Genomic DNA, 24,890 nt, shown 5'->3' with positions numbered 1-24,890 from the left:
GGGGTAATGCTAATTTGACCAAAGTCAAGGATCCAACCAGCTTACGTCTTAACCCACTGCTGAAAAATAACCCAATATTAACAAAACTGCCTCGTCAGCTATTGTTAAAAGATGTGTGTTTGTGTTAGTTCTTGAAAAGTTTAATATTTAATGTTTCCGCCTGAAAGTAACGCGTTACACTTGCGTTATGGTCACTACAGTCTGAAGTATATCCTCGCAGTCAAACACTCAGATCAACCTATGCAGCCAACCTTGGGTAGCCTATAAAGCCACACAGACAGCCGAACCAGCCAATCGGCTTCAAGTAGGCGGGTCGCGTGCGCCCCGAGGCGTCCAATCAGATCCCGCGGTCGGTTATCGATTCAATTTGTCTGAAGCAAAGTTTTTGCGTCTGTCGCTCCTCGCTGCTAGACCTGCCTACTGCCTGCCTACCGCGGACCGCTGCTGCTGGGCAACCACTAGAGCAGATAGAGAGAGCATAGAGGCAGAGTTGGAAGGAGAGAGAGAGAGAAAGAGAAGCCGGGGTGGACCGTTAATTTCATCCACACACCGTCTTGAATGCGGGGCGGAGAGTAGACCGAGCGAGCTGTAAAACATCCGAGGACCGGGGGACACCGCAGAGAGAAGCAGAGAGCGTCTAGGCTAGAGCACAGCTTCATCCAGACATGCATAATATGGACGACTATGATGGAGAAATTGACTATATGCACCAGGAAGACGACTGGGACCGGGATCTCCTCCTGGATCCTGCATGGGAGAAGCAGCAGAGAAAGGTGAGGGACTTCCTTCTGCCTCCGGCGGAAAGGTGCGGAAGTTGTTGCTTGTGATGATAATAACTAGAATAGCCCAGCCTAAAAATAATAATAACGCTGGTTAACGTTAGTATCACGCGGTAATTAGATTGCATTACTCGCGCAGTCCTAGCCAAGGCCAGCAGCTGGACTTTAATTACCTGCCTCGTTAGCGCTCTGGCGGTCACCTGCGCGGCTTTCTCGGCTCCTTAAATATCAGGAGACTGGCCGGGCTCCCAAACTTTTCATCTCTCACACTCTAGACCATATCCTGGATAGCGTTATGAAATCTCCTGCAGCATGAGGGAAGGGGTAGAAGAATGGGGGGGGGGTAGAAAAAACGATTAAAAATCGGACAGGACCACCTTTCTAGCGCAACAGATGTCAGCCATGCGCTTAACTGCATATGGTGTGTGTGTGACTGGCCCCTCCTGTCATCTTGGCTTATGATGAGACGTGGATTAGGCCATGCTTAACAGCCCCCCCGGGGGGGAGGGATGGAGTTTTGTGTTTGGTAGGTGGGGGGGGCTGTAAACCCCTGCACCTTAACTCATTTTTGCGTCTCTTCAATTTAGCTGGCTGGCTAATTTACGCGCAGATTCTGCACTTTTTCGGGGCAAGTCATGTTGGATTTCTGTTTTTGTGTTTTGCTGTATTCAGTCCACAGTTTGGAATCTAGTGTATTCGTCTTTCACTTTTCTCAATAAATTAGGCTACTGCTTTATTACCCCCCCCCCCCCCCCCCTTCCTTGGCTGAATATGAGCTCCATAACCCTGCGCGCACTCCGTCCGTCTTTAGAATAAAAGGCTGTAAGACATCCATATATTGTCTTTTAACGAGCCCCGATCACCTCCACGCGTCCAACAGCTGCTGAGTATGAATGGCCCGTTTCGAGAAGGGGGAGTTACTCTTTTCTTCCCTTGCTCCCCCATACTTTTCCTCCGCTTTGAAAAACGGGGAGGAAAAGCGCTGTGGAATCTGAGTACGCGCTGCGGTTTGGGCTGGGCTTGCATGGGAGCAAGCGTGCCCAAAAATGGTAATAATCGGCCCCTCTCGCTGCCGCTGGAAAACTTTCCCCCTAGTTTCTTTCTTGCTCTGCGAGCTCTCAGCTTCTAGTTTCCTGGATTATGTCATCGGCAGGCTGCTACCGGTCGAAAGCGAATGAAAGGGAGGGGAGGGCGGACGACAAGGAAGGGTATGCACGGCTGATGTCAGGTGTGGACATTAGACAGGGCTGGACATCCTCTCATGCTGCTACTTCTGTAGAGCCTTAAACAGTAACCCCTACCAGTTTGCACACACATCAAAAAATCAGGTTGCAAGAGAGCGAGGATGTTTTATTCATGGTTCCTCTCCACAGAGAGCAGTAATGATGATGGTTAGGTGGAGTTCGGAGTAGATGAACACAATCACAGGCTGAGAGGGAGGACTGCAGCCCCCCCCTGGCAAGCATGCACCTCTGCCCTTAGAGCCCCTCAGAGCCACTGTGTGTACACACACACACACACACACACACACACACATCCATATGCATGTGTGCACACAAACACACACACTGTTCCCTCCAAGCATCGGCAATCGGCTTTGCTGCTCATTAACAGATGAGCCTTTCACGTTTGCTGATTGTTTCCCATCAAGAAAACATTTCTCATGATGATTGAGCTGTGTAGTTTTTAAATGAATCCACCAGCGTGTTGGAGGCGCTTCCTCAGCCTTCAAGATGGGTGTTAGTTAGTTCAATGTTGGGAAACTTCCCAGCTGTGCTTCTGTGTGTTGCTTTGCTTCTCCATAGCCTTCAGACCATGCATTTGTTAGTGATGGCAAACATTTGACCACCAAAGTGATCTGGTTTGGATGCCCGACAGTAAACTAGACTTAAACGCTGGCAAAATACTTAAAAAGCAGGCAGATGAGAAGTACAGATTGTGCAATGAGGACTTTTAGTTTGGCTCCATGGGTGTTTCAACGGTTTGGTGTCCGATGCAAGTCTTAACCTGACCCCCAGGAATAAAGGCGCTGCTATCCTCTTATCTTGGAATCTTAATGTCTTTGCAGAGCCAGGTGTCTCAGGTACACTGAGCCAGATGTTCTCTTTAAAGCGGCAGCTCCCGCATATTTCCACTTTTGACACGGGACTTTGCTTATGTATTTGTCCACAAACAAGCACACGCACCTCCACATCTGTTTTTCAGTCTCCAGCCTTTTCTTTCTGTTTTTATAGCTGGGAGTGGAGTTCAGGTGTTAACTGCTGAAGCGAATTTGTCCAGGTTTGTCCTTATAAGGAGACACCCTGCAGTAGCTTCGATCCGGCCCTGCCTGTAAACCTCCCACCTCCCACCTCCCACACCCAGTGGTGGAATGTAACTAAGTACATTTATTCAAGTACACATTTGAGATACTTGTAATTTCGTCTTTTTTTTTTTTTCTATGCCACTTTTTTACATCTACACATTTCAGAGAATAATATTGTACCTTTTACTCCACTATTAATCTGACAGCTTTAGTTACTTTACAAAGTAAAAACTATTTTTGCACATAAAACACACTTTAAGTAAAATGTATTGATTGCATTGTCATTGACAGACGTGTTCTGTTAAAGCCCTTGTACATCCACACAGCTGTGTCAGTTATATTGTCTATATCTTCAGTGCAGTACCTTTTACTTGTAAAAGTATTTTTACAGTGTGGTAGTAGTACTTTTGCTCAAGTAAAGGATCTGATTACTTTTTCCTCCACTGCCCGCACCCCAACCTCTGTGTTCCCAAACACTCCCAGCCCACGCCACATTCCCCGGCTCAGACTGTGCATGCCAGCTCGTTCCTGATTAGTCGGATGACGATTGCTTCACTTTGGCCAAAAACTATTTTGTCTCATTCTGTGACTTTGAGGCTCAAATTGATTGTTTCTTCTTTTGTGATCAATATTTAATTGGATATTAGTACACCAGATGAAATTAGGTGAGGTTAGAAGTTGATGGACTGCCAATAAAGTACATCCACAAATGTATGATGAATATAAAAATAGTCATCAACTAAATGAAGAAGGAGAGAAAAAAAAAAAAGAATTTGAAGGAAGAAAACCATAAAAGCAGATTAAAAAAACAACAACAACTGCCTCACCCTCCCATCCCTCAAACCCCTCCCTTTGGACCTGGGGGACACTGAAAGCTATTACATTAAGGATTTAATTGCAGTGATAGCTTGTTCCCAGTGTGATACGGTTGTTATTTCTATGACGCTGAGAAGCCATCTTTGTATATTGATCAGTTCTGACAGACATGGACCATACCTCTTTTATGAGTCTCTCTCTGACACAATAAGTGAAGAAACCAAGCTACATTATGAAATAATAGTCATTTTCTTTTTGGAGACCAATCAAGACCTGGCTGTCTTAAGGCTGACGAGCAGCAACAACAGTGTATTGGTCAATACGTTTCTAGGAATCCTGATGCAGTGACTCCTGCTTGCAGGCCAGAGAGGCTCTCTTAGTGGGCCAGACATGCATGTGGCTCCCACCAAGCCAGTCAGTCATTGGTCTCGTCCCCACTTTCCACTTAAACTAATCAGCGCTCCCTTGTAGGGGTGCAAGATATATTGACTCAATATTCTTATAGCGATATCATGTTGTGCAGTATATATCGTCATTGCAATCTATCGAAAGTGTCGCAATAAGTATGCAGTGTTTAGTGAGTGCATGTTTCGACAGGGTGACAGTGTTAGTGAAGAAAGTGATAGAGACAACAAACCAGAACGAATCAGAGAAGAAGAAAGAGAGGTTGTGTCCTGTTAGCTTTTTTTATATATATATATATATATATATATATATATATATATATATATATAATATATATATATATATATATATATATATATATTTTTTTTATACTGTCCAACCAGTAAAACATGTCCTGTAGCCATGGTCTTTATTTCTTTATTTCTTTCTTTCTTTCTTCACGTTGTTCCAGTATGACTGTCAGTTGAAATAAACCCTGTGTCGTAAGAAAACTAATTTAATTTATGAATCTATTTTGATGCGTTTTCCCATAACTTTTGTAATTTTACACATGTTTCGCAATATTCATAATCGATATCGCAATATCCCATTTTGTCAACATTGTGCAACCCTAGCTCCCTCGGGCGCGTCCCAGCCCAGCACCCTGACCCACATCCACAGTTGCTGACTTTTCCCTGCTCCTGGAACAAGATAACGCTTGCTGTGACTGCATGAAGATTAATATTCAGGAAGGAAGACGACCCTGCCTTTGTGTTTCACTTGAATTACATTATCTGACAAGTTTCAGGAAACTGACCCAACGCACGTGACGTAAAATTAATATTATCAAAGAGCTAAACTACCTTATAGGATGTGTGATGTCAGCTCACAAAATGCTTCCTGTCATCAGATTCCACTGTTCCCATGATGCACCTTGCGCAGCCCTCTTTTAACAAAAGAAGAAGAGCGTAGCAGACTGGCGTTGACAAAGCAGGGAATGTGGAAAGAGTAAATCTCTCTCTCTCCTCTCTCTCTCTCCTCTCTCTCTCTCTCTCTCCTCCTTCCCTCTTTCCAATTCAAATTGCTTTATTGGCAAGAATGTCAGAAATAACAATATTGCCAAAGCATCAAGTATAATAATGTGAGAAGAAATACATACACACATACAATTCATTGAGTAAACTATACAAAATATATACATTTAAGATGAAAAAAGAAGTCGAGGGCTAGATGTGAGAGCAGAGTAGACTTGGGGGGGGGGGGGGTGTATTACGTGTTGTTGTGCTGGTTGTCTCTCAGGATGTGACGTGTGCTCACATGTCTCGCTGCTTCCACAGCGCTCGCACTATGTTCTCCAAGTAGATGTTGCACCTTTGCCTGGTCAGAGAGCGTATCAAACTCTGGGAGTGTGCAGTTCATTTTGGTGAAGAGCAGAGTTCTGAGGTCGGCGGAAGTGATGCTCTGTCTCCAGCTGTCTCTGTGGACGGAGCTGACGCGGCCAGGTGTGTCCACTCAGCCTGGATCTGCTCCGTCTTTCTGAGTCTGTGCTCACACATGGAGCTCAAGTTATGTGCTGAAATGATGCTTCTCTGAGCCCCCCCCCCCCATTCAATAAAGTGTTGCTGTGTCATGGGATGTTTTCCATCCTGCAGCCTGACTCTGAGTCATTATCACGCAAGTCCGTGGTGCTTGCGTGATATTTTCAGCCGGTGAATTATCTTTGGAATGATTTTACGAAGTTGTGACATCTGCAGGTCGTCGGTTCAGATCCTCTTTGGAAAGTTGAGAAAAGCTTGTAATGCTTTCTCTTCCCTTAAATAAACCCCCTGAAAAAAATAGTTCTGTTCAACACTAAGTGTTGTTAAATAAATGTGCAACATTTAACGTTCCAGTTTGGAAATACATCCTGAGTCATTGCTCTTCCAGTCAGGAACTCTGAAGTAACCCAGACGGTTTCCAGAAGAGTTGGTGTCCATGGACAGTAGGAGCCCGTCCCTCACAGCAAACAAACACGGACTGAGATAGTAGGTTTTTGGAGCCTTTAAAGTGCCCTTGAGCAGCACAGTACAACCCCCACTCGCACAGATAAAAACTGCTCTTTGCCCTACAAAAGACTATATTTCACATCATATCTTAAAAAGGACCCACCACTCTTCCACACATAAAGTCTTATTCGCCTTCATGCCAAGAGTAGTAAGTAATAAGTCTAACTCCTCAGCAAGAGAGCGGATAAGCATATTTCAAAGACATGTCCAACTCTTCCTTTAGAGAGGTGGGAACGAGACGCGGTCTTGTGTCTCAGACGTGTCCTCCGTCTGATTCGTAGATGCCTCGGAGGAAATGAGCCGCCTTCTGTGTGTTTCTCGCCAGGAGGCGGCTCATGTCTTCCGCCGGGGCGGCTGCTGTTCTCTGTGGAAGAGTAAGAAGTGAGTGACATTGAAAGGTGTCCTGATAGAAGTCGGCTGGCTGCTCTCGGGTGCTGGGAACCCTGCGTCCGCTCGCTGCCGTGGTTAACACAGCCGGGCCGTAAATCCCAACAGGAGCTCCCCGAAGGCCCCGCCCCGGTCACGCTGCCAGGGCCCTGTCTCGTTGGTCCTGATTGATGGGGTCACAAGCTGACCCCCCCCCCCTCTCCCCCATGCAGCTGAGAGGGCCCAGGAGCTTCCAAGCGTCCACTCGTCCTATCGCAGGAAGCGTTACGCGTGTGCTCATAGTTCAGTACGATGACCGGTGGAGTCCAACTTTCTTTAATTCAGGAATAATTTAATTTAAATCGTCCACTGAAGAAGCAGACTGTCTCCTCTTAAACCAGTATCTCGTCGATCACTGGTATGGACTTACCCTTGCTTCCAAAAAGTTTGGAATCCCCCAGAAATATTTTCGACATACAATGATTCTTTAGTTTTTAAGCATGGAAGCAAAAGGAAATAAATTGAATTCAAATCTTACAGATTTCCCTCTCCTTCTCTTTGCCGGCAACTATGGCGATAAGTGGTAATTTCAGGTGTGTTTTTACTTTTTTGAATTTGCGCCTGTTTTTGAAGTTCCGTCTGTCTGTAATCATCTCTCTTTCCTTTTCTTTGTTTGTTCAGCCATAGTAACCGTTTTCTCCTAACCCCAGCAGATCGGAAGAAAACAGCTCGCCGCTTCACACACAACCGCGTTAAAGAGGGTGTTGTGTTAGCGCCGCCCACCCTCTCAGGTGGACCAACCACTGCTGGCTGATGGAAACGCGTCACTAGCTGTGCACCACTCAGCCAGCAATTTTGCCCCAGACTGGCATTTGTAATTGCGCCAATTTCAGGGCTTTCATCAGTGGCCAATGTGTTACCTCATTCTGCGACACAAAGTGACTAAGCAGACTTGTGATGAATTGAAAATCTTCAAGATTACTTTAAACTAATCATTTAAACAGCATTAATTAAGGATGACCTTATCAAGACACTAATGTAATGGCTGCTGAAAACGGGCGGGGCCTTCTTTTTTTTCTAGCAGGAATAGCCATCTGAAACATAATAACAATGTTATTTTTTACAGTGTTGAAATTATTGTAATTCCCCCTTATAACAAAAGAAGAAATCATTTCTATCTAAAACACAAATATTTCTTGCTGACTCAACTTTACCGCGTTTTCCTCTCGCCAAATTATTTAACCTGAGACGGGCTCCCTTTCCTCGTCCCACCTCCCTTTTACATCTCCTGTGTCACTAATTGGCTCACGGTTCAATCGAGCATGTTTCATAGTTAAGCGTCTTTTAAACATCTCGTTATGTGGCGCTCATTGGGAGGAAACCATGTACTCTTTGCAGCCCGGCCCGATGGATGGCGTGTCAGACGATACCGACCTGTATCTGTTGACTCCACGTCCCCGGTGAGGTGCAGCGGGGCTCCGGTTGGAGAGCTGGTGGCAGTGTCACTGGGACAGCTCCCACAGATTGATCCTTTTTTAGAGACTTGTCTTCCTACAAGTGGCTGAAACAAGCAGCGTTCTTTTCACTGTGTTCACAAACAAGTTAGAGTTTTAGCCTTGCTCGTGGCTCGGCTCTACGGGTGGAGGGTGATGCCGGCCGGTGGGTTGGAAGGACATTTAGTACAGGCATTCACGGTCCTCAGAGGAGCATTCCTCCTGACTTTAGGGATCCCCTGACTCCTCCTTCAGCGCCACAATGAGGTTCACATTTGTGGTTTTGAGTGAAATATCTCAATAACTATTGCATGCTTTTTCATGGAATTTGGTACAGCCATGTATAACCCCCTCTCAGGATGAAGTGTAATAAGTTTTAGAATGAATGACATTCTGATTCCCAACAGCCTCTGCTGTACATTTCAGTGTTAATTAGCCAATATTAAAATGCTAAAGCTAAGCTGTTAAATAGTACACATGCATCAGCATGTTGGCACTGATAGTATGGTGACGTTAGCATTTAGCCAAAACCAAGTACCCTCACAGAGCCACCATGGCCGGAGAAAATAATACAAATGCAAAAGTAATCAGACAGTGGAAACTATCAAGCCTCACCCCAGACTTACCAACAGTTATGGGATTGGTTGTTATCGTGCATCTGGAGAATTTCTCCCTTCCTCAAACCACCTACAGGTTGTTTTCCAGCGTTCCATTGTTGTTCTCTTTTGAATATCGGTGTACTGTATCTCCTCCTGTTTCGTGCTACATTTCTATTTGGTTTAAAAAATACCTGTTTCATTGCCAATGATTAAGAAAGCAGATCCCAGCTCGACACGTCTGAAGAAAGGAACTCATCCTTTCTCAGGCTGGAAATCATTTTCATGCTTAAGTTGCAGTTATTGTGCCTGAACTGTTTTCCCCTTTCCTCATCAAGCCTTTTACAAAGCATCTTGTGTTTTTTTTTTTTTAATTCACTGTTTGAAAAGTCAAATGTGAGCAATTACCCATATCAGAACTGCTTCCCAGTGCCAGGGCCCTGATGCAAATTCTTGCATGGCTTATTTTCTCATGCCCGTGCTCCCAAATTTAGAAACGTATAGAGAAATTGTCTCCAAGCTCTCGGCTCTAGGTCATTAAACAGTTCCAGGGCTAATTGTGCAATGACTTTTAACAGCTCTTGTAGGAGTTTGGATACGTTTGACTGCTTTGCATCGTAGTTTCATAATGGACAATTCATCCTGCACAGACTGGAGTGTTTTTATTCGCAGCTCGGTGGCAGATTTGAGACCCCAGACGGGGAGGATTTTCTTTTTTTTTTTTGGATTCCACATCCACCATGGGATTTGGGGTCAAGGTGCATTTCCTGTGGAGCAAAGAGTGCAGAGCAAGAGGAAAAAAAACAAAAAAAAAACTGCTCAATGTTGAACACGTCTGGAACCACTACACACTTATGGTCACATGTCTTCAATAGCATTACAGCCCAGAGGGGGTTTATAGGCGATCAGTCCACATGTTTCCAAGGAATTTTCCTGCACCACATGGGAAGCATGTTGCCGGGTCTTTTCCCTCCGCTAATGCTATTAATCAAACTGCACGCATTCTCAAGTGCATGTGCTCCCTTTGAAGCCAACGGGGGCTCGTACTGCGCTCGGAGAGTCCGTGAACGTGTGAGTGTGTTAGCCATAAGCCCCCTCACAGGAACAGCTGCGCTGCGTCCCATGGAAGAGTGAAAGCAGCTTTAAGTAAATAGATACTGTGGTAAAAGCAGGCAGCAGATACACCTTTCCATTCAGTAACCTGTAGGTGGAGCTCCGGGGGGGGGGGGGACAGAAGAGCTCTCAGGTCCCTGCTCAAAGAGAGCGTGTTCAGGGGGCCAGTCTTTGTCACATTGTCAACCTGGAGTCAATAATTTATCATCACTCAGATATCCAATGACCCTTTACTGCTCCACGGGGTTTCCCTCCTGCAGCAGACACTCGCTCGGACATTAACAGCGTTTGGCAAGTTACTTGTTACATGTTTTCATTTACTCTCACATATCGGAAGTAACTGCATCACTTCACTTATTACTCAACAGATGAGTAAGGTGTCCACACGTTCCACATCTGGATTTCAGGTTAAAGTTGAGCATTTTTGGTAATTTTGCTTCTTGGTGGAGAGTTCAATGTTACATATAAGGCCAGAGCCAGCAGCTGCTTAGCTTAGCTTAGCATAAAGACTTTCCTTTTAACATATGAGGAAATAGAAACCAAGATATTACATTTTAACAAGCACTCAGCGTATTCTAGCAAACAACCCTCATTGTCAAATTAATGGGGCATTATTTGGATGAGGAGATGTAAAAATAACCAGTCATTAACCCTGATGTTGAGAGGAGGGAAGGCTTTTAAATGAAAGTGGTGACCTGTAAGATCAACATTGCAAAGAGATCTTTCATTCAGTCATTTTACTGTCAAGCGTGTGTTCTTGATGAAGTTTGACGTTGACAAAGTATGAAGTTTTTTCTTTTTTTTTCTTTTTCATGGCGACTCCCCAGCTCCTCTCCTGCTGTTTATCCTAAATCCGCCGGAAACTTATTAACGCATCACTTCCCATGCAACACAGGATTCTTTTCCCCGGATAAGCTGACTCTGGGAGTGTAGAACTGCGAGAGCTTTAACAACACAAAAAATTGAAAATGTGTAAAAACAGTATAAGTAGTATAATTGTTTCTTATGCAAGTTATGGTTCCTCTCTCATTAGTTTCTCACCCTTTTTTTGTCTCTGTCTTTCTTTTTGCTCTCTATCTCCCATTCGCCCCCCCCCCCCCATCTGTGCAATGTGACTGAGTGGGTGGCATTGCATGTAAGGAAAAATGTAGTTGAAATCTCCCACCAGCCTTATCAGGAAGCCGGTCTTCCACTGTGCACAGCGTGGTGCGTCACTATTATTTGCTCTTTGTGTAATAAATGGCAGGATGTTTCTTAGGGTTTTATTTACACTGCAGGCAATTAAGTCCAATTCAGAGGGAGTTAAATTCAGTGCAGTGAATCAGCCTTCCTTGGTGGCCAACGGTACAGGCAAGGAGTGAGTAATACAGGCACTAGTGCAAAGAATCATGAAAGGAGATAAAGTGATAATGTTGGAAATGAATCAATCTATCAGTTTGTGTTAGAGACTCCTCGGGAAGAGAGTGTTCTGATGGAGGCCAGAGGGCATTTGTTCTGCACTCTTCCACTTTTTTCTAGAGTGGGGACAAGTATTGAATGTCTGAATTTCAATCAGTGGCTGCTATTGATCGTCTGCTCCACCGGCGCTCCCGATCAGTCGGAGTTTGACTCACTGCAGACAAGTTGCATTGCGCGCCGATGACTGTGTGCTCTTTGTGGTTCAGGCTGCACAATGCAGTCCCGCAGCAGCACCGAGAACGGACCGACACTTCTCTTCCCCTGCGTTACTTTCCCCTCTTTGTTCGCCGCTGCAGGATTAGTCCACACGCTCCGGACGTCACTTGATTTGCGACAGTAAACAGCGGCCGCTCTGAAGGGCCCACGGCACGGCGTATCTCATTACAAGTTGTAACAGACACCCCTCTCCCTGGTCTGGGACAGCCCCACCCCTGCTAACCCATTACAAGGGGAGAGGCGGCCCGCAGCTCGCCGGTGCAGAGTGGAGAGCCCTTGGTGGAGTGGCGAGGGCAGACGAGTGGTTGGAGCTGTGTGAAACGCTGGCAGCCGCTGGAGCTGGACTCTGTGTGGACACAGACAGGGAGGGGGGGACAGCAGCAGCAGCCCCAGCCGCTCATTTGGAGCTGCGGGTCACTTAAAAAGGCCGAGATGAGCTCTACAGAGTCTGGGTTCTCTTTACCGTTGCGAGGTAGTACCCAAACCGTTTCAGCACCAGCTAAGCCGAATAAATGTTATAAATGACTTTTCTCTGATCCCCAACTATAACTATATAAGACAACCAGTACAGCCGTGGTGATCTGATCAATCTCATGATCATCCAAGCTTTAAAAAAAATACATTTTGTAGCAGTCTTTGTTGGATGCAGCAAGGTTGAGAGGAGATATCATCCCCATGCCTATTACCACCTACATAGCTCTGATTGGTCCACTGTGTCTCCAACACCCAACCTGTTTGACCTGCGTATTAAATCGGAGGTCATCGATTCATAGGACTGAAACAGCCTAGTTTGCACATGTGTTGTGAACTTTGGCCAGTGGTGTTGGGCATAGAACTTATGTTGTGACTTTAAAGTCCACATATTCATACTGCATAGAAGTTATGTGTCAGCTTGTTTTGATTCAGGTGTTTTGAAAAGTTGAAATTGGACATCATCAGTTCCAATGCAGATGGGGTTTTTAGAATTTCCAACACCATGACAACTGTGTAAAATAGAATAAAATATTGCGATGACGTTTTTCCCACCCCTCCAGAAAACTCCGATTGGACAGATAGTGTAGCTAGCTGTCTGGATTTACTCTGCAGAGATGTGAGGACCAGGTAACCCTAGTCCTCAGAAATCCACCGGAGATCAGAATGCCAACACAGAGGAAGAGGAAGATGATCAACATCTGGCGGAATTTCCGGCGGCACCGGAGCAATCCCGGAAAGATAACCTCGTCAGTGTAGACTCTTGTGACTAGTGTGAGCTCCCCTCTCTGAATGGAAGTTTCATGTCGAGGTCACAGGAGGCCAAGTGGCCAGTGGAGCTCAGCTCAACCAATCACAGTAACTTGTGATCAAGGTTTCAGTTCATATATTACCTTTTGGTGCTTATCGCTCCTGAAACCGGCTTTAGTATTTTTTTCTTTGTTTTTTTTGCTGAATTGAAAATTTGACCACTTCTCTCTTCGACTCACATGTGGAACTGACGATCAGGAAGCTTCACTATTGTGTGTTTGGATCTCATGCATTAACAACTCTGGGGGCCAAAGCAAGCCCTGCACACACACACACACACACGCACACACACACACACACACACACACACACACACGCAGAATACATGTAACACATTCTTGTAACATTACGTACGGAATGTTATAAAAGAAGAAGTGAGAAACCGTTCAGATACAAGATAGTATTGTGTATTTTGAACAGTGGTGGAATGTGTGTATTTTGAGGAACTTTTAGCTACTCTGCTTGAGTATTTCCATTTTAGGCTTGATACTTGTACTCAGCATTTAGGAAGCCAGTATTGAGAGTTTCACTCCATTACATTTATTTGATAGCTTGGGTTATTTTGCATTTTGATGATGAGATTATTATTTTGGATTCATTTACCAGCCAGTATATAAAGAATATGAAAATCAACTCCACCTCTACCAGCTGCAACATTCAAGTGATGAACACATTATTGCATCATTAAATATAATCCAGACATATATTCTCCATTATTCGGAAATAGGTCATTCTGTGTAATAAGTACTTTTGGTACTTTAAGTATATTTTGATGTTAATAATTGTGTACTTTTACTTGAGATATTATTCACACAAAAATGGCACACACAAAAATCCACACAAAAATGGCACAGAGCTGGATTCAAATTTTAAGTAAGATTGGAATGCAGGAGTATTTTTACACTGTAGTATTGCTACTTTTACTTAAGTAAAAGATCTGAGTACTTCTACCACCACTGAAGATGCTATAATGCACTCTGAGGTGTTCTGGTTTAAGAACATGTTGAACAATGTATAGGTTTTGTTGATTTAGTCTCCTGCAGCCTGAAAATATCGTGTGTGTGCAGGTAAAGCAGAGCTGCCCAGTTATGGAAAAAATCAGTGATTGACATCACGATTATTAACAACATTACTCATTGACTTTTGGAAAGACGTTGAGTTTATTGAACTGAAAAAACAGTGAATTTCCCCTTGAATGCTGTGTTAAAAAAAAAAATAGTATTACATAATATACACAAGAACACATGTTCTACTGCATTTCACAATTAAAAAAAAAAAGTAATTGATCAAATACGACAAAAGAAGCAAAATCATTGTTTTTCTCAATTATATTGTTTGTGATCAAACTCGTGCTTAAAACTTGATTATTGCACAGCCTTAAGATAAAGAACATGTTTTAGGTGTCCTTACTTACAATATTAATGAACACCTGTTGGCCAGCCAGAAAATACTTTCTTTTTCCCAAGATACAGAAAGTGTATTTGTTTTTTAACAAAGTGTTGCGTCTGTACTCCTGATACCATCGAGCTTGGTGGATAGAAATGTATCGCACGCCTTACCAGGCGTCGCCAGGCGTTACCAGAACACATCCAGTACAGTCGATGATGAGCAGATGTGTTGAAAGTGTTCTTTGTCAGAGTGCAGCGTAGCATGCCCTGAGTCAGGTGACGGTCAGCAGTGAAAAAGCGCTGCTACGGCACAAAGCAGCACCGCGGCCGGGCCGCACGCCTCCCAGCACCCGGCCGCCGGGGGCAAACAGAGCTGCAGCTGACTCATGGCTACTGTGTTATGACTCGGGTGTACTTCCTGGCACCCTGTTTAGATTGGCATCTGACTGTTGTGAGAGAGCACCACAGCTCCAGCATGACTCAGGAGTTACGGTGTGCTGAGTCGCTGTGGTAACCACTTTATTCCTGTTCAGCAAAAAAAAAGAAAAAAAAAAATCCCTTGTTTCTCTTTTTCTGTTCTATTTTAAATGAAGTTCTATTGACATTCATTGATACTTTGACTTTCCGGTCATCTAATGATGATGTACTTGGTTGGGTGATTAGGGTGATGGGTTGTTTGGTGCAAAATGTAATAAAAATGTAAGGTAGGTGTTACATAATGTATATTTGTTGTTTTGCTATGAATATACACTATAATATGAAGGAAAAAAAAAATTTACAAAATGTATAATACATATAGGAACTATTTAGAGTGGAATGAGGGGTGGGAAAAATAACAAGCTTTGGCTTTGTCCCGCTTCTTTTCGGACATATTGAACATATTGCTGGTAACGCTGACTTTATAGCTGCTGTTTTTTTTTCTTTTGGTGTGTCGCTACACACTTATTGTGCTTTATTATTTTATTTTATTGTCTTTTGTTTGAAATAAAGACAAAAGCTTTCTAATCAACCTACTCTCTTTAGAATTTACTTTTATAGTATGCAAGAAATCTACACTGGGCTGATAATGTTAATCAAAAGTTGAAGTATATGTCGTTTTTATACCGTGCAGCTGTATAACTCTACATGTGTGCACACAGTCCTCCGTGTTTGTTTAAGCACCTTAAAGCCGAGCTGGGGCTTCAGAGACCAGGCGTCTCTACAGACCGGCCTTTGTGATGTGGGACACACAGATACACGCTCGTACTGGGCTTTGAAACGACTTGTTGCTCAGCATGGCCTCTTTGATGCCCGGGCTCTATTTGAATAGAATCTGCACATGGATTTGCATCCAATTTGTGTGCCGTGAGATCAGCACAAGTTATCTTATGAACTTGCGTCCTGCTCATGTTTAGACATTTGTCGGGACATATTTGTTTTCGTTCCTCTCACCAAATATGGAAGAGCTAGAACCACTGAAGCGGACGTGAAGTGTTTCTTGTGTGGGCAGAAGGCCCTTGGCAGTTTCTAGATGTGAGAAAATTAAAATATGGCTATAGATTGGTGGGCGGCCTTAAGAGTACTTTGTTTTCAGCGGTGTTGAAGTAAAATATCAATGCCACCATGTAAAAAGCCTTGAATAATGAAGTATCATTATGAAAATCTACTTTAAAGGCAGGATTGGTGACTATTTTCAATATACAATACACTTTTTTAAGATATATTGTTTGAAATGGTCTTTACACCCCGACAGCAATAAAAACTTCTGGGTTCTAAAAAATGAGCAAAAAATATCCGTCATGTGTAGCTAATCCTGTAAAAACATCCACCCATCACTACCTCGAGGTCCGCTCGGAGAGAACCAATGAAATGCCTCCATGCCCCGCTGCGCGTACTACCCCCTCCCGTTTACGAGCCTGAGCTTAATGTACTGTAGGCCTACGTTGTCGCCTCGTTGCTAACAGTAGCCATGTTTGTTTTGGACCTACGGTGTGAGACTGTCGGGGGTTTCCTAGGACGTGACGTAGTCCTCAGCGACGCAGCGGTGCTGTGTGTGGGGCATAGCCCCGAGTTTGGCCTCAAAAAGGTAGTGAAGCAAAAGTCAAGGGTGGTGTAAAATGGAAATAGTCTATGTGCATTACTTAAATGTATTTAGTTCCATCCACGACTGAATGTACCACCTTCACATCCTTTGGAATCTCCAAACAGGATGGAGGTTTTAGAATCAGTTAGGCAAGATTACTTGGGTGGGTTGTTGTGTGTGTGTGTGTGTGTGTGTGTGTGTGTGTGTGTGTGTGTGTGTGTGGTGTGTGGGGTTGTGTGTGTGTGTGTGTGTGTGTGTGTGTGTGTGGTGTGTGTGTGTGTGTGTGGTGTGTGTGTGTGTGGTGTGTGTGTGTTGTGTGGTGTGGTGTTGTGGTGTGGTGTTGGGTGTGTGTGTGTTGTGGGTGAACACGATTGGCTTAAGGCTGGGCGCTGTTGTTTGTGGGTCTCCAGGCTTTTGTGGTTGTCATAGCAACTGCTCAGTGTTAGGTGCTCTGCGCATTTTCACAGACGAGCCACTCTTTGTTAAATGAACTCGGCAGAGGAAAGACATACTACCACTCTTTGACTTCACACACACACAGCAAATATGCATCAAGACCACAACAGAGTAAATATCAGCGGACCGATCTTTGTGCACTTAATGAGCGGCCCGCTGCTCCGCGCTCCAGCTGCGGAGAGTGTACGTACGTGTTGAAGTGCTTTGCATGCTGTGCGTTTGTGCACAGCCTGTATGCAGACAGATTGTACGTGTGTGTGTCTCTGTTAACATGTTTTTGTTTCTTTGTACTTGTGTTCACGCTCCACAGTGCATTTGCTTCCACGCGCTCTCCCTCATGCACGCGTGTGCGCTAAAGCAGCAGCCAAGGCGATGGATAAGTGGAAGGAATGAATGACTGTGCTGAGTCGGCAGTTTGCAGTAACAGCCTGTTTGAGTGCCTGGTTGGGTGGATGCTGCACCTGAGAGACTGTCGCACTCCATCATGACTGCAGGCTGGAGGAAACAACACTCAGCCTCTTCTCTGGCGGGCGGGGGAGGCGTGTGCGTGCGTGCATGTGTGTTTGTGCGTGCGTGTTTGTGTGTGTTTTTGTGCGTGTTATCATCGTGGGCTTTGGAAAACACTGACATTTATCACAATTTCATGACTATAATCGACACTGAGTTGCAGCCCTAGTCTGAACTGAGACAGGGGGAACTAAAAATGCAAAATGGAAAGGAAAGTGCTTCATCAAGACCGGAGCGAGGCATTACGGTTTTCTGGTTGTCTTAGTCCCATCCTGTATCTCAGGACCCCCTGAAGGAGATCTCTCTCTCTCCTTGGGGAACAAACCTCCACTTGGACTCAAGGATGAACTGATGATGGGGGAGGTGTGTGTCCTCATGTCTGTCTCATTCTTATTAGGGTTTGTCTCTGGACAGACATGGATGCAAACTGCAACTTGTCTGGTTGGCAGAGGCATACAACACCAAGGGTGGGGTTTCTAGTTTTTTTATTGCCATGGCATTATTGTGTGTGTGTGTGTGTGTGTGTGTGTGTGTGGGTGTGGGTGTGGTGGGTGGGTGTGGGCTTCACAGGGCTCCTGTGAGCTTTAAAGGAAGGAGACAGAGGGGGATGAACAATGACCTTTGACCCCTTTTAGCAAACTCCCCCTGCTATTTGGCAGGCCCTCAGACTCCTGTGCTTCCTGTGAGTGTGTGTGTGAGAGAGAGAGAGAGAGATTTGTCCAGCAGGTTAAGGAGGCAGAAAGGCCATATTGTTCCTGTCCATGACTCACTCTTTGTGTGCAGCGCTGTCGTGCCGTTTGTGCTGGAGGTGTTAATGTTGGGGTGTCCCTGTGGACGTCAGTCGTTGGTCCGTTTGTTTGCCTGTCTCAGGGTCAGGCGATTTCAATGACCGGTGGCATCAGTGCCCCTTAAAATGCCCATGACAGAAGTAGAATATTCTGGTTGACTGCAACTTGGGTGTTATTTTAAGTTTTGACCATCATTTTCATTGCTTATGACATCCATCTGCATCAGGGCGAGAATCATGAGCGGCCAAACGATCAGACAGGATGTAAAGTAGCCGCCTGCGGAGCCAGATGAACTAGAGCACTTTATTTGGAGGAAAAACGGAAAGTGGAAAACGTGAAAAATGTTGCCATGTTCCCAGATCCAGATCTCTTTTATTAGTGATAGGAACAATAGCTAAAACTACACAAACCAAGATACTTCTTAAAAAAAGATTTGAAATAACCCTTTACAAAAAGTTTTTATGTGGGCTTTTAAACCCACACTTTTTTGTTAGAATTGATTGTTTTGTTTTTTGTAACTCGTCAATGTCCCTTCTGTCCGCTGTGAGCCAGAGTAGCTGATTTGTAGCGGCCTCTTTCCAGCGCTTTCCTGGGAAAGGCAGCAGTCTGTGGTGAAAAGCAAACAAAAGCGCACAGACAAATATCAGTTTTGAGCCCTATTGTGCCTCCTTTCTATGTGATGGAATGGTTTGAGTCTAAGTTCTCGGTCCAAAAATTGCACAAAGAAATGAGTTTAATTGCTCACAAAATAGGCAGTGGAAACATGGTGATGTAGTGTCTTTCTCACTTTCACTGAAGCAAACAATAACATCACATTGGTAATTAAAGAGGCACTGCACCATCAACGTCTGTCTCATGACCGACTGCAGTGCATGCCGCATCTCTCTTGTGGAATATTGCAGAACAGGGATTTGTGAAACTGGATGGTTCATCATTCAGCTCAGAAGTCGGCACTAACGACCGTTTGCAGTCAGCCGATGGCTCAAACTTGCGTATCGGAGTTCACAAAAATCCAGCTCTATGTCAAAGCTAACCATGGCTCTCTTTGCCCTCGTGAGCATGTCCACTGATTGCTCCGATCATTTGGAAAATGTGCAATCAAGATGCTGACGTTGGGTGTGGGGGGGGGAGAGAATCCGTTTCTTTCCTTGTCTTCCCTCCTGAGTCTTCATCAGGAATAGCATTTGTTCTGCCCTTTACCATCATTTTCCCAGGACTTTGGATCGTGCCTCTCTGCCATCTCACCTCCCACTCAACTGCTGGGATGGAATTGGTTTTTGAGTCCCTCTTCCTGCCAGATGCATGGAGCCACAGTCCAGCGGTCTGCAGAGCACCCAGACAGCAGCTTGGCCCGTCCCGCATCATGGCCGCTCCATTCACTCCGGCTCTTCACCCCCCCCCCCCCCCCACCCTTCTGCTGTGCCTCCACATTGAAGGCAGCCGTAACGTCTCTTCTCTTTTGGATGACCGTTCCTTTTTATTTTCGGCTGTAACTCATATCTGATATCTATATCAACTGACAGCACTGTCAAAAAAATGCACACATCACCACATCTTTTTCAACATCTGCGTTTTTCTAGCTTGTGGTTTGAACTGAGGCATCTCTACCAAATCAAGTTCTTCTGTAACGCTCTGTCCTTTCTCTGGCTCAGTCACGCTGCAGTAGGTGTTGGAAGTTTCAACAACTGTTTTCAGGTGAACTAAAGATTTAGCTATTGTCATGGCAACTGAGAAAAACGTTGTAGGTTGTATGTAGGTTGAAAGGATTGGAATACAAATGTGTACCATGTGTTCTTTCCTGCCTTTTGCTGTTAATCTTAATTAGAAGTCATATTTGTGAAGATCTGTAGAAGGGGATTTATCTGTTTTGCTTTGGTGTGACCTCAAGGACTGTGTCTATAAAAACGTCTTTTTGTGAAGTTTACATTCCAGCAGAGGAGGGTGAACAACAACGTGAGGGTTCAGCACCGCTAATGGGTTACGACAGCCTCCTCTGTTGTACCTCTTCATTCCTTTTTAAGGTCTACTTTCCTGTCTTTGGCTATCCTATCCATAGTCCATGTCCACGACGTTCCTCTTCCGGGATTGTTCCGGTCACGACGGATATTCCGCCGGATGCATGTCTTTTTGTCGATGTCCGCTACCTTCCGCTTTCTCTGTGTTCTAACCTCCGGTGGATTCATGAGGACTATGGTTACCTGGTCCTCAGATCTGTGCAGGGTAAATCCAGACAGCTAGCTAGACTATCTGTCCAATCGGAGTTTTCTGTTGCACAACTAAAACTACTTTTGAACGTACACATGTTCTCTAAAACAGGTTCCTTCCCGAGGCTATTCTGCAGAAGCACTGTGGCTGTTTGGAGCATTATTCTGTTTTATATGTGCAAGGTAGGACATGGCTACAAGACACAAGAAAGCAACTAAAATCTCCAGAACAGCCTCAAAAGTCTAAGTAGCAGAAGTAAATGAAAGAGGTTCTTCCCTTCTACATGGACCTGTTTACCATTGATACACCCGGGAGCTCTCCCTTCCTCCCCAGCTGTCCCTCCAGGGTGCCATTTCAAATCCGAGATCGCTCTCAGTTCAACTCGTCTGGTTAAACGCGATGCCCTAATCCACCACACATCAGGAAATCATCTGGGCGTCTGAGAGGGAGTAAGGTGCTGTCGTTGTTAGCAGCTCTGTTTTCCTGGCACCAGAAACTCTTTCCACCGGCACTTTTCTGGCCCCCACGAGCCTGAGTGAGACCGAGGCAGCAGAAACAGACATAATGGGAGAGAAACTGCACTCTGGGATTCGCAAAAGCCCATTCCCCCCCAACCCCAACTCATCCAGACAGTTTTCGTTCTCGCTCGAGCTGTGGGTGGCGGTACGGCTTAATGTTGTGGATTGGATTCTGAACAGAAATGTTTTCAACCCCCTTTTTGACCTCCTCTCGGCTTCCTGCTTTCATTGGGCTTTTTGGAGGAGGCGCCGGAAAGATACTTTCAAAGACATTTTTCTTGCAATTTATCTGCCCGTTTCTGGGGTTTCATGGAGACACGAGAGGCCCTCTGGTACTCTGGGCTGGAGACTCAGGCTTGAGAAACTGGCCGCAGTGTTGAAAAGCGCCTTCCTGTGTCGGACGCTGTGCCAGCACTATCTGCCTTTCCCCCTCTCTTCTAGCCTTGTCTGCCTGCCCGTGTGTTCGGATCTGGCAGGGGCTCGCACTCATGAGCTGGCTTGTTTCAGTAAAAGGATTGTACTAATATGGACCTGGCAGAGACGCAGGAAATATTTTCCTAACTGAGGTTGATTAATGGAGTGGGGAGTGGACGAGGGGGGAGGCCTTGGAGCTGAGAAGAGAGAGGGGGGGAGAGGAGCAGCAGCGAGGAGAGAGTGAGTTTTAAAATAGGAATACTCTATGTATGTATGTATGTAGTATGTATGTGTTGATGTAGATGTGTATGTATAGTATATATATATATATATATATTATAATATTATGATATATATATATAATTATATATATATTAATATATATATATATATATATAAAAAAAAAGATGTCACTGACATATAAGCTTAGTCACTGTTAATCCATAGCTCTATTAGTACTTTCATCCGTTTTGCCTTTTAAGTACCAAAATTCAGATTTGTCATTCAATATAATCTAGTTTGACAAAACGGTACCAACTCGAGGTCTGCATGCTAACTTTTCCCAGAGCTTTCAACCTAGTCACACTGTGTGTACAGGTCTTCATCACGACAGTACAAGCATTCATGTTAATGCTATACTGATAAACCCATCCCCGGAAAATGCTAGTAAGTGGACCTCGAATTGTAGTTCTCTTGCAAAACTATTTCCAACGTTGAAAGCAAATTCTGATGCACAATAGTTAGACATTTTGGGAAATACACCTATTCACAGTTAGCCGCTAAGCTTAGTACTACAGTCCATGACAAAAGTCTTGTCGCTTCTCTATTGTGTAGAAACACCTGCTATTAACCTGACTTTTAATTAATCAATTGGTGTAAGAAATAGCTCATATGAAAAGCTCAAACCCTCCCAAATGATGTTCAATGCACTGAAATAAATTAGTTTCACTAAAAAAAGATTTATTATTTAAACAAGACAGACAGGTCAAATTTTGGCAAGACAAAAGTTTTGTCGCCTACACAGAAATTGAACAAATTTACTACAAATACTAAAATATGTCAGCAAATTAAATAGTGGTGCTGTGAGATTCAAATTAATCTTGTATGACTTCCATGAGCTTGAAGGACTGTATCCATGCGGTTTGGCAAGGATTCATACAATGTATTGATGAAGTCATCAGGAGTAGCTAGGAAAGCAGTCTTGCTGCCTCCCAGAGTTCATCAATTCTTTGGGTTGGTCTTCCATGCTTCCTCTTTCATCCTACCCCACATATGCTCATGATGTTCAGTCTGGTGACTGGGCCGGCCAATCCTGGAGCATCTTGATCTTCTTCGCCTTGAGGAACTTTGAAGTGGAGATGGAAGTATGCGATGGAGCACCATCCTGCTGGAGAATTTGGCCTCTTTTAGGGTTGGGAATATAAGAGGTAGCTAAGATTTCTTGGTATTTGAGACTATTGATGTTGCCTTACACCCTGCAGATCTCTCGCTCACCCCCATACTGGATGTACCCCAGACCATGATTTTTCCGCCACCAAACTTCACTGTTTTCTGGTGAATCTTGGATCCATGAGGGCTCCAGTAGGTCTCTGCAATATTTGCGGCGACTGTGGTGTAATTCAACAGAAGATTCATCTGAAAAAACCACTTTCTTCCACTTCTCCAGCGTCCATCCTTTTAGCAGGCTGTGGGCCTTGGCAAATGCCACACGGTTTTTCAATTGTCTTTGTTTAGTGCTGGCTTCTGGCACTGATTCGACCATGGAGGCCATTTCGAGACAAACCGACAAGTCGTGACACAGGGACTTCAGGGGACCAGGTCTGGTGGAGTCTGCTCCAGTGGAAAATGGGCTGGCCTTGGATTTTCGAGCCAACAACCGGTCTCTCGAGCAGTTGTCTTGCGGGGTCTGCCTGACCTGGGCTTGTCAAAAACGTCTCCAGTGTCTTAAAATGTTTTTTTAATCCTCTGTACTTGACGCTGAGACACATTGAAGGTGTCTGCCACATCAGCAGTGGATCTGGTCTTCAGCCTCTTGATAATCCAAACTTTAGTCTCAGGGTGAATCTTAGGCCTGTTTGCAGAGGTCTAGTTGCAGTTGATGTGAAGGTCTAGTGTACTGGGGTTGTTTTTATACACACCTGAGACCTAATTGATCCATTATTAGTCAGAGGTGAAGCTCATATGACAAGGCGACAACACTTATGTCTTTGCAAAAATTGACTCAATGGGCTTTACCAAGCTGTGAATATTAGAATACTTTTTGACAGTTTCTTTTTGCACTGAAACATTATTACAAAAGCTGTTGGGATTAAAATGAGCCATTTCTTGTAAATAAATCTTGATTAGAAATATATTTCAGCGGCACTTCAGGTCAATTTGTACACAAGCGACAAGACTTTTGTCAGGGACTGTAGACTGGAACCAGAGGAAACAGCCAGCCTGGCTCTGTCAGAGCTAACAAAATTCACCTACCATTCGGGACAGTCCCAAATCCCAAATCCTGCCCTATAATTGTCCTGAAAATTAGAGCCACGTCTCAAGAGCAGACTCTCGAGTAGTTCTGATGGAACAATAAAAACTGTTCAGGGTGATTGAGTCGTCCTGCAGCTGCTCATTGGGTTAGGGTTATAATGACACTTCATGATTTTAACGATTTGTTTATTTTATTTTTTTCTGGTTTGCTTGACTGTTGAATTAATAAATCATTTTGGTACGTAGTTTTGAAATTCATGTCCACCCAGCCCCGTCCTGTCCTGAATTTGACCCCTTCTCATCTGGTCACCCTAACCTACAAAAACCTGTAAATATCACTAATGAACATGTTATATCTTGTTTGGTAAATCTATACAAAAGCCAAAGTGTAAGTGTTATTTTATTTTTATTTTTTATGAGCCAGATTATAAACTAAGCTAAGTGGCTGCTGGCTCTAACTTGATATTTAGCATACACACATAAGACAGGTATCAATCTCCTCATCTAAATCTCTGCAAGAAAATGAATCACTGGATTTAAAAAAGTGTAACTATTTAATTGTAATTGTTATATGAGTCTGGAAAAAGGCTATAAAAACAACACTAGTTGACTCTTCAGGCATGTTTGCTGAGCTTTGCATTCAGTGGTTGCCATGGGAATAAATGCTGCCATAATGACGCTGACTGGCAACTTTCCCTGAAATTGATGCAGAGCAGATTCCTCCGGCTCTTGACCCCTGTTGTTTTTACAACCCGCCTCAGATCTGGGAGGCTGAGACGAGAGAGAGAGGGAGAGAGAGAGAGAGAGAGAGAGCGAGAGCAGAGGAGGGGAGAGGGGCTCTCATAATTTACGACCCTCCAGTTCCTCCCGCAGACAGACAGACAGACAGAGAGAGAGCAGAGTCAGTCAGCCAGCCAGCCAGCCGTGCTTTCACTTTGCTCCGTCACACGACATGCTGTACTGAAACTGCAACAGACTGTGTTTAAGTCACAGCAATGAGGATGATCTTCACTGGCACGTTGTTGATGAGCGGGAACTGGTCTCCATGGCTCTGGAGCAGACATTTTAACAGCTTAGAGATTCACAGCACATACGGCTCTGACACAAATTGTACAAGGACAGCACGATCACACATGGAGTGCACAGGGATCATACGACACACACTATGCTGTACACAGCAAAGCACCGTATACTGCAGTCGGTAGGCTGCAAGTTCTTAAGGCGATGA

General features: G+C 44.5%; 1 protein-coding gene across 1 annotated transcript in view; it reads left to right on the top strand.

Moving 5' to 3' along the window:
* Positions 1 to 370: 370 nt before the first annotated feature.
* The window catches only part of actn1 (actinin, alpha 1), a 68,691-nt gene continuing 44,171 nt past the window's right edge, over positions 371 to 24,890 (top strand). The window contains exon 1 of the mRNA XM_032501116.1: positions 371 to 773. Within this exon, the coding sequence (XP_032357007.1) occupies positions 666 to 773 (108 nt within the window). The 5' untranslated portion in view covers positions 371 to 665. The remainder of the gene's footprint in view (positions 774 to 24,890) is intronic.

This window comes from Etheostoma spectabile, chromosome 20 (genome assembly GCF_008692095.1).
Source record: "Etheostoma spectabile isolate EspeVRDwgs_2016 chromosome 20, UIUC_Espe_1.0, whole genome shotgun sequence".
Lineage (NCBI taxonomy): Eukaryota > Metazoa > Chordata > Actinopteri > Perciformes > Percidae > Etheostoma > Etheostoma spectabile.
This window is presented reverse-complemented; position numbering and strand designations above follow the sequence as displayed.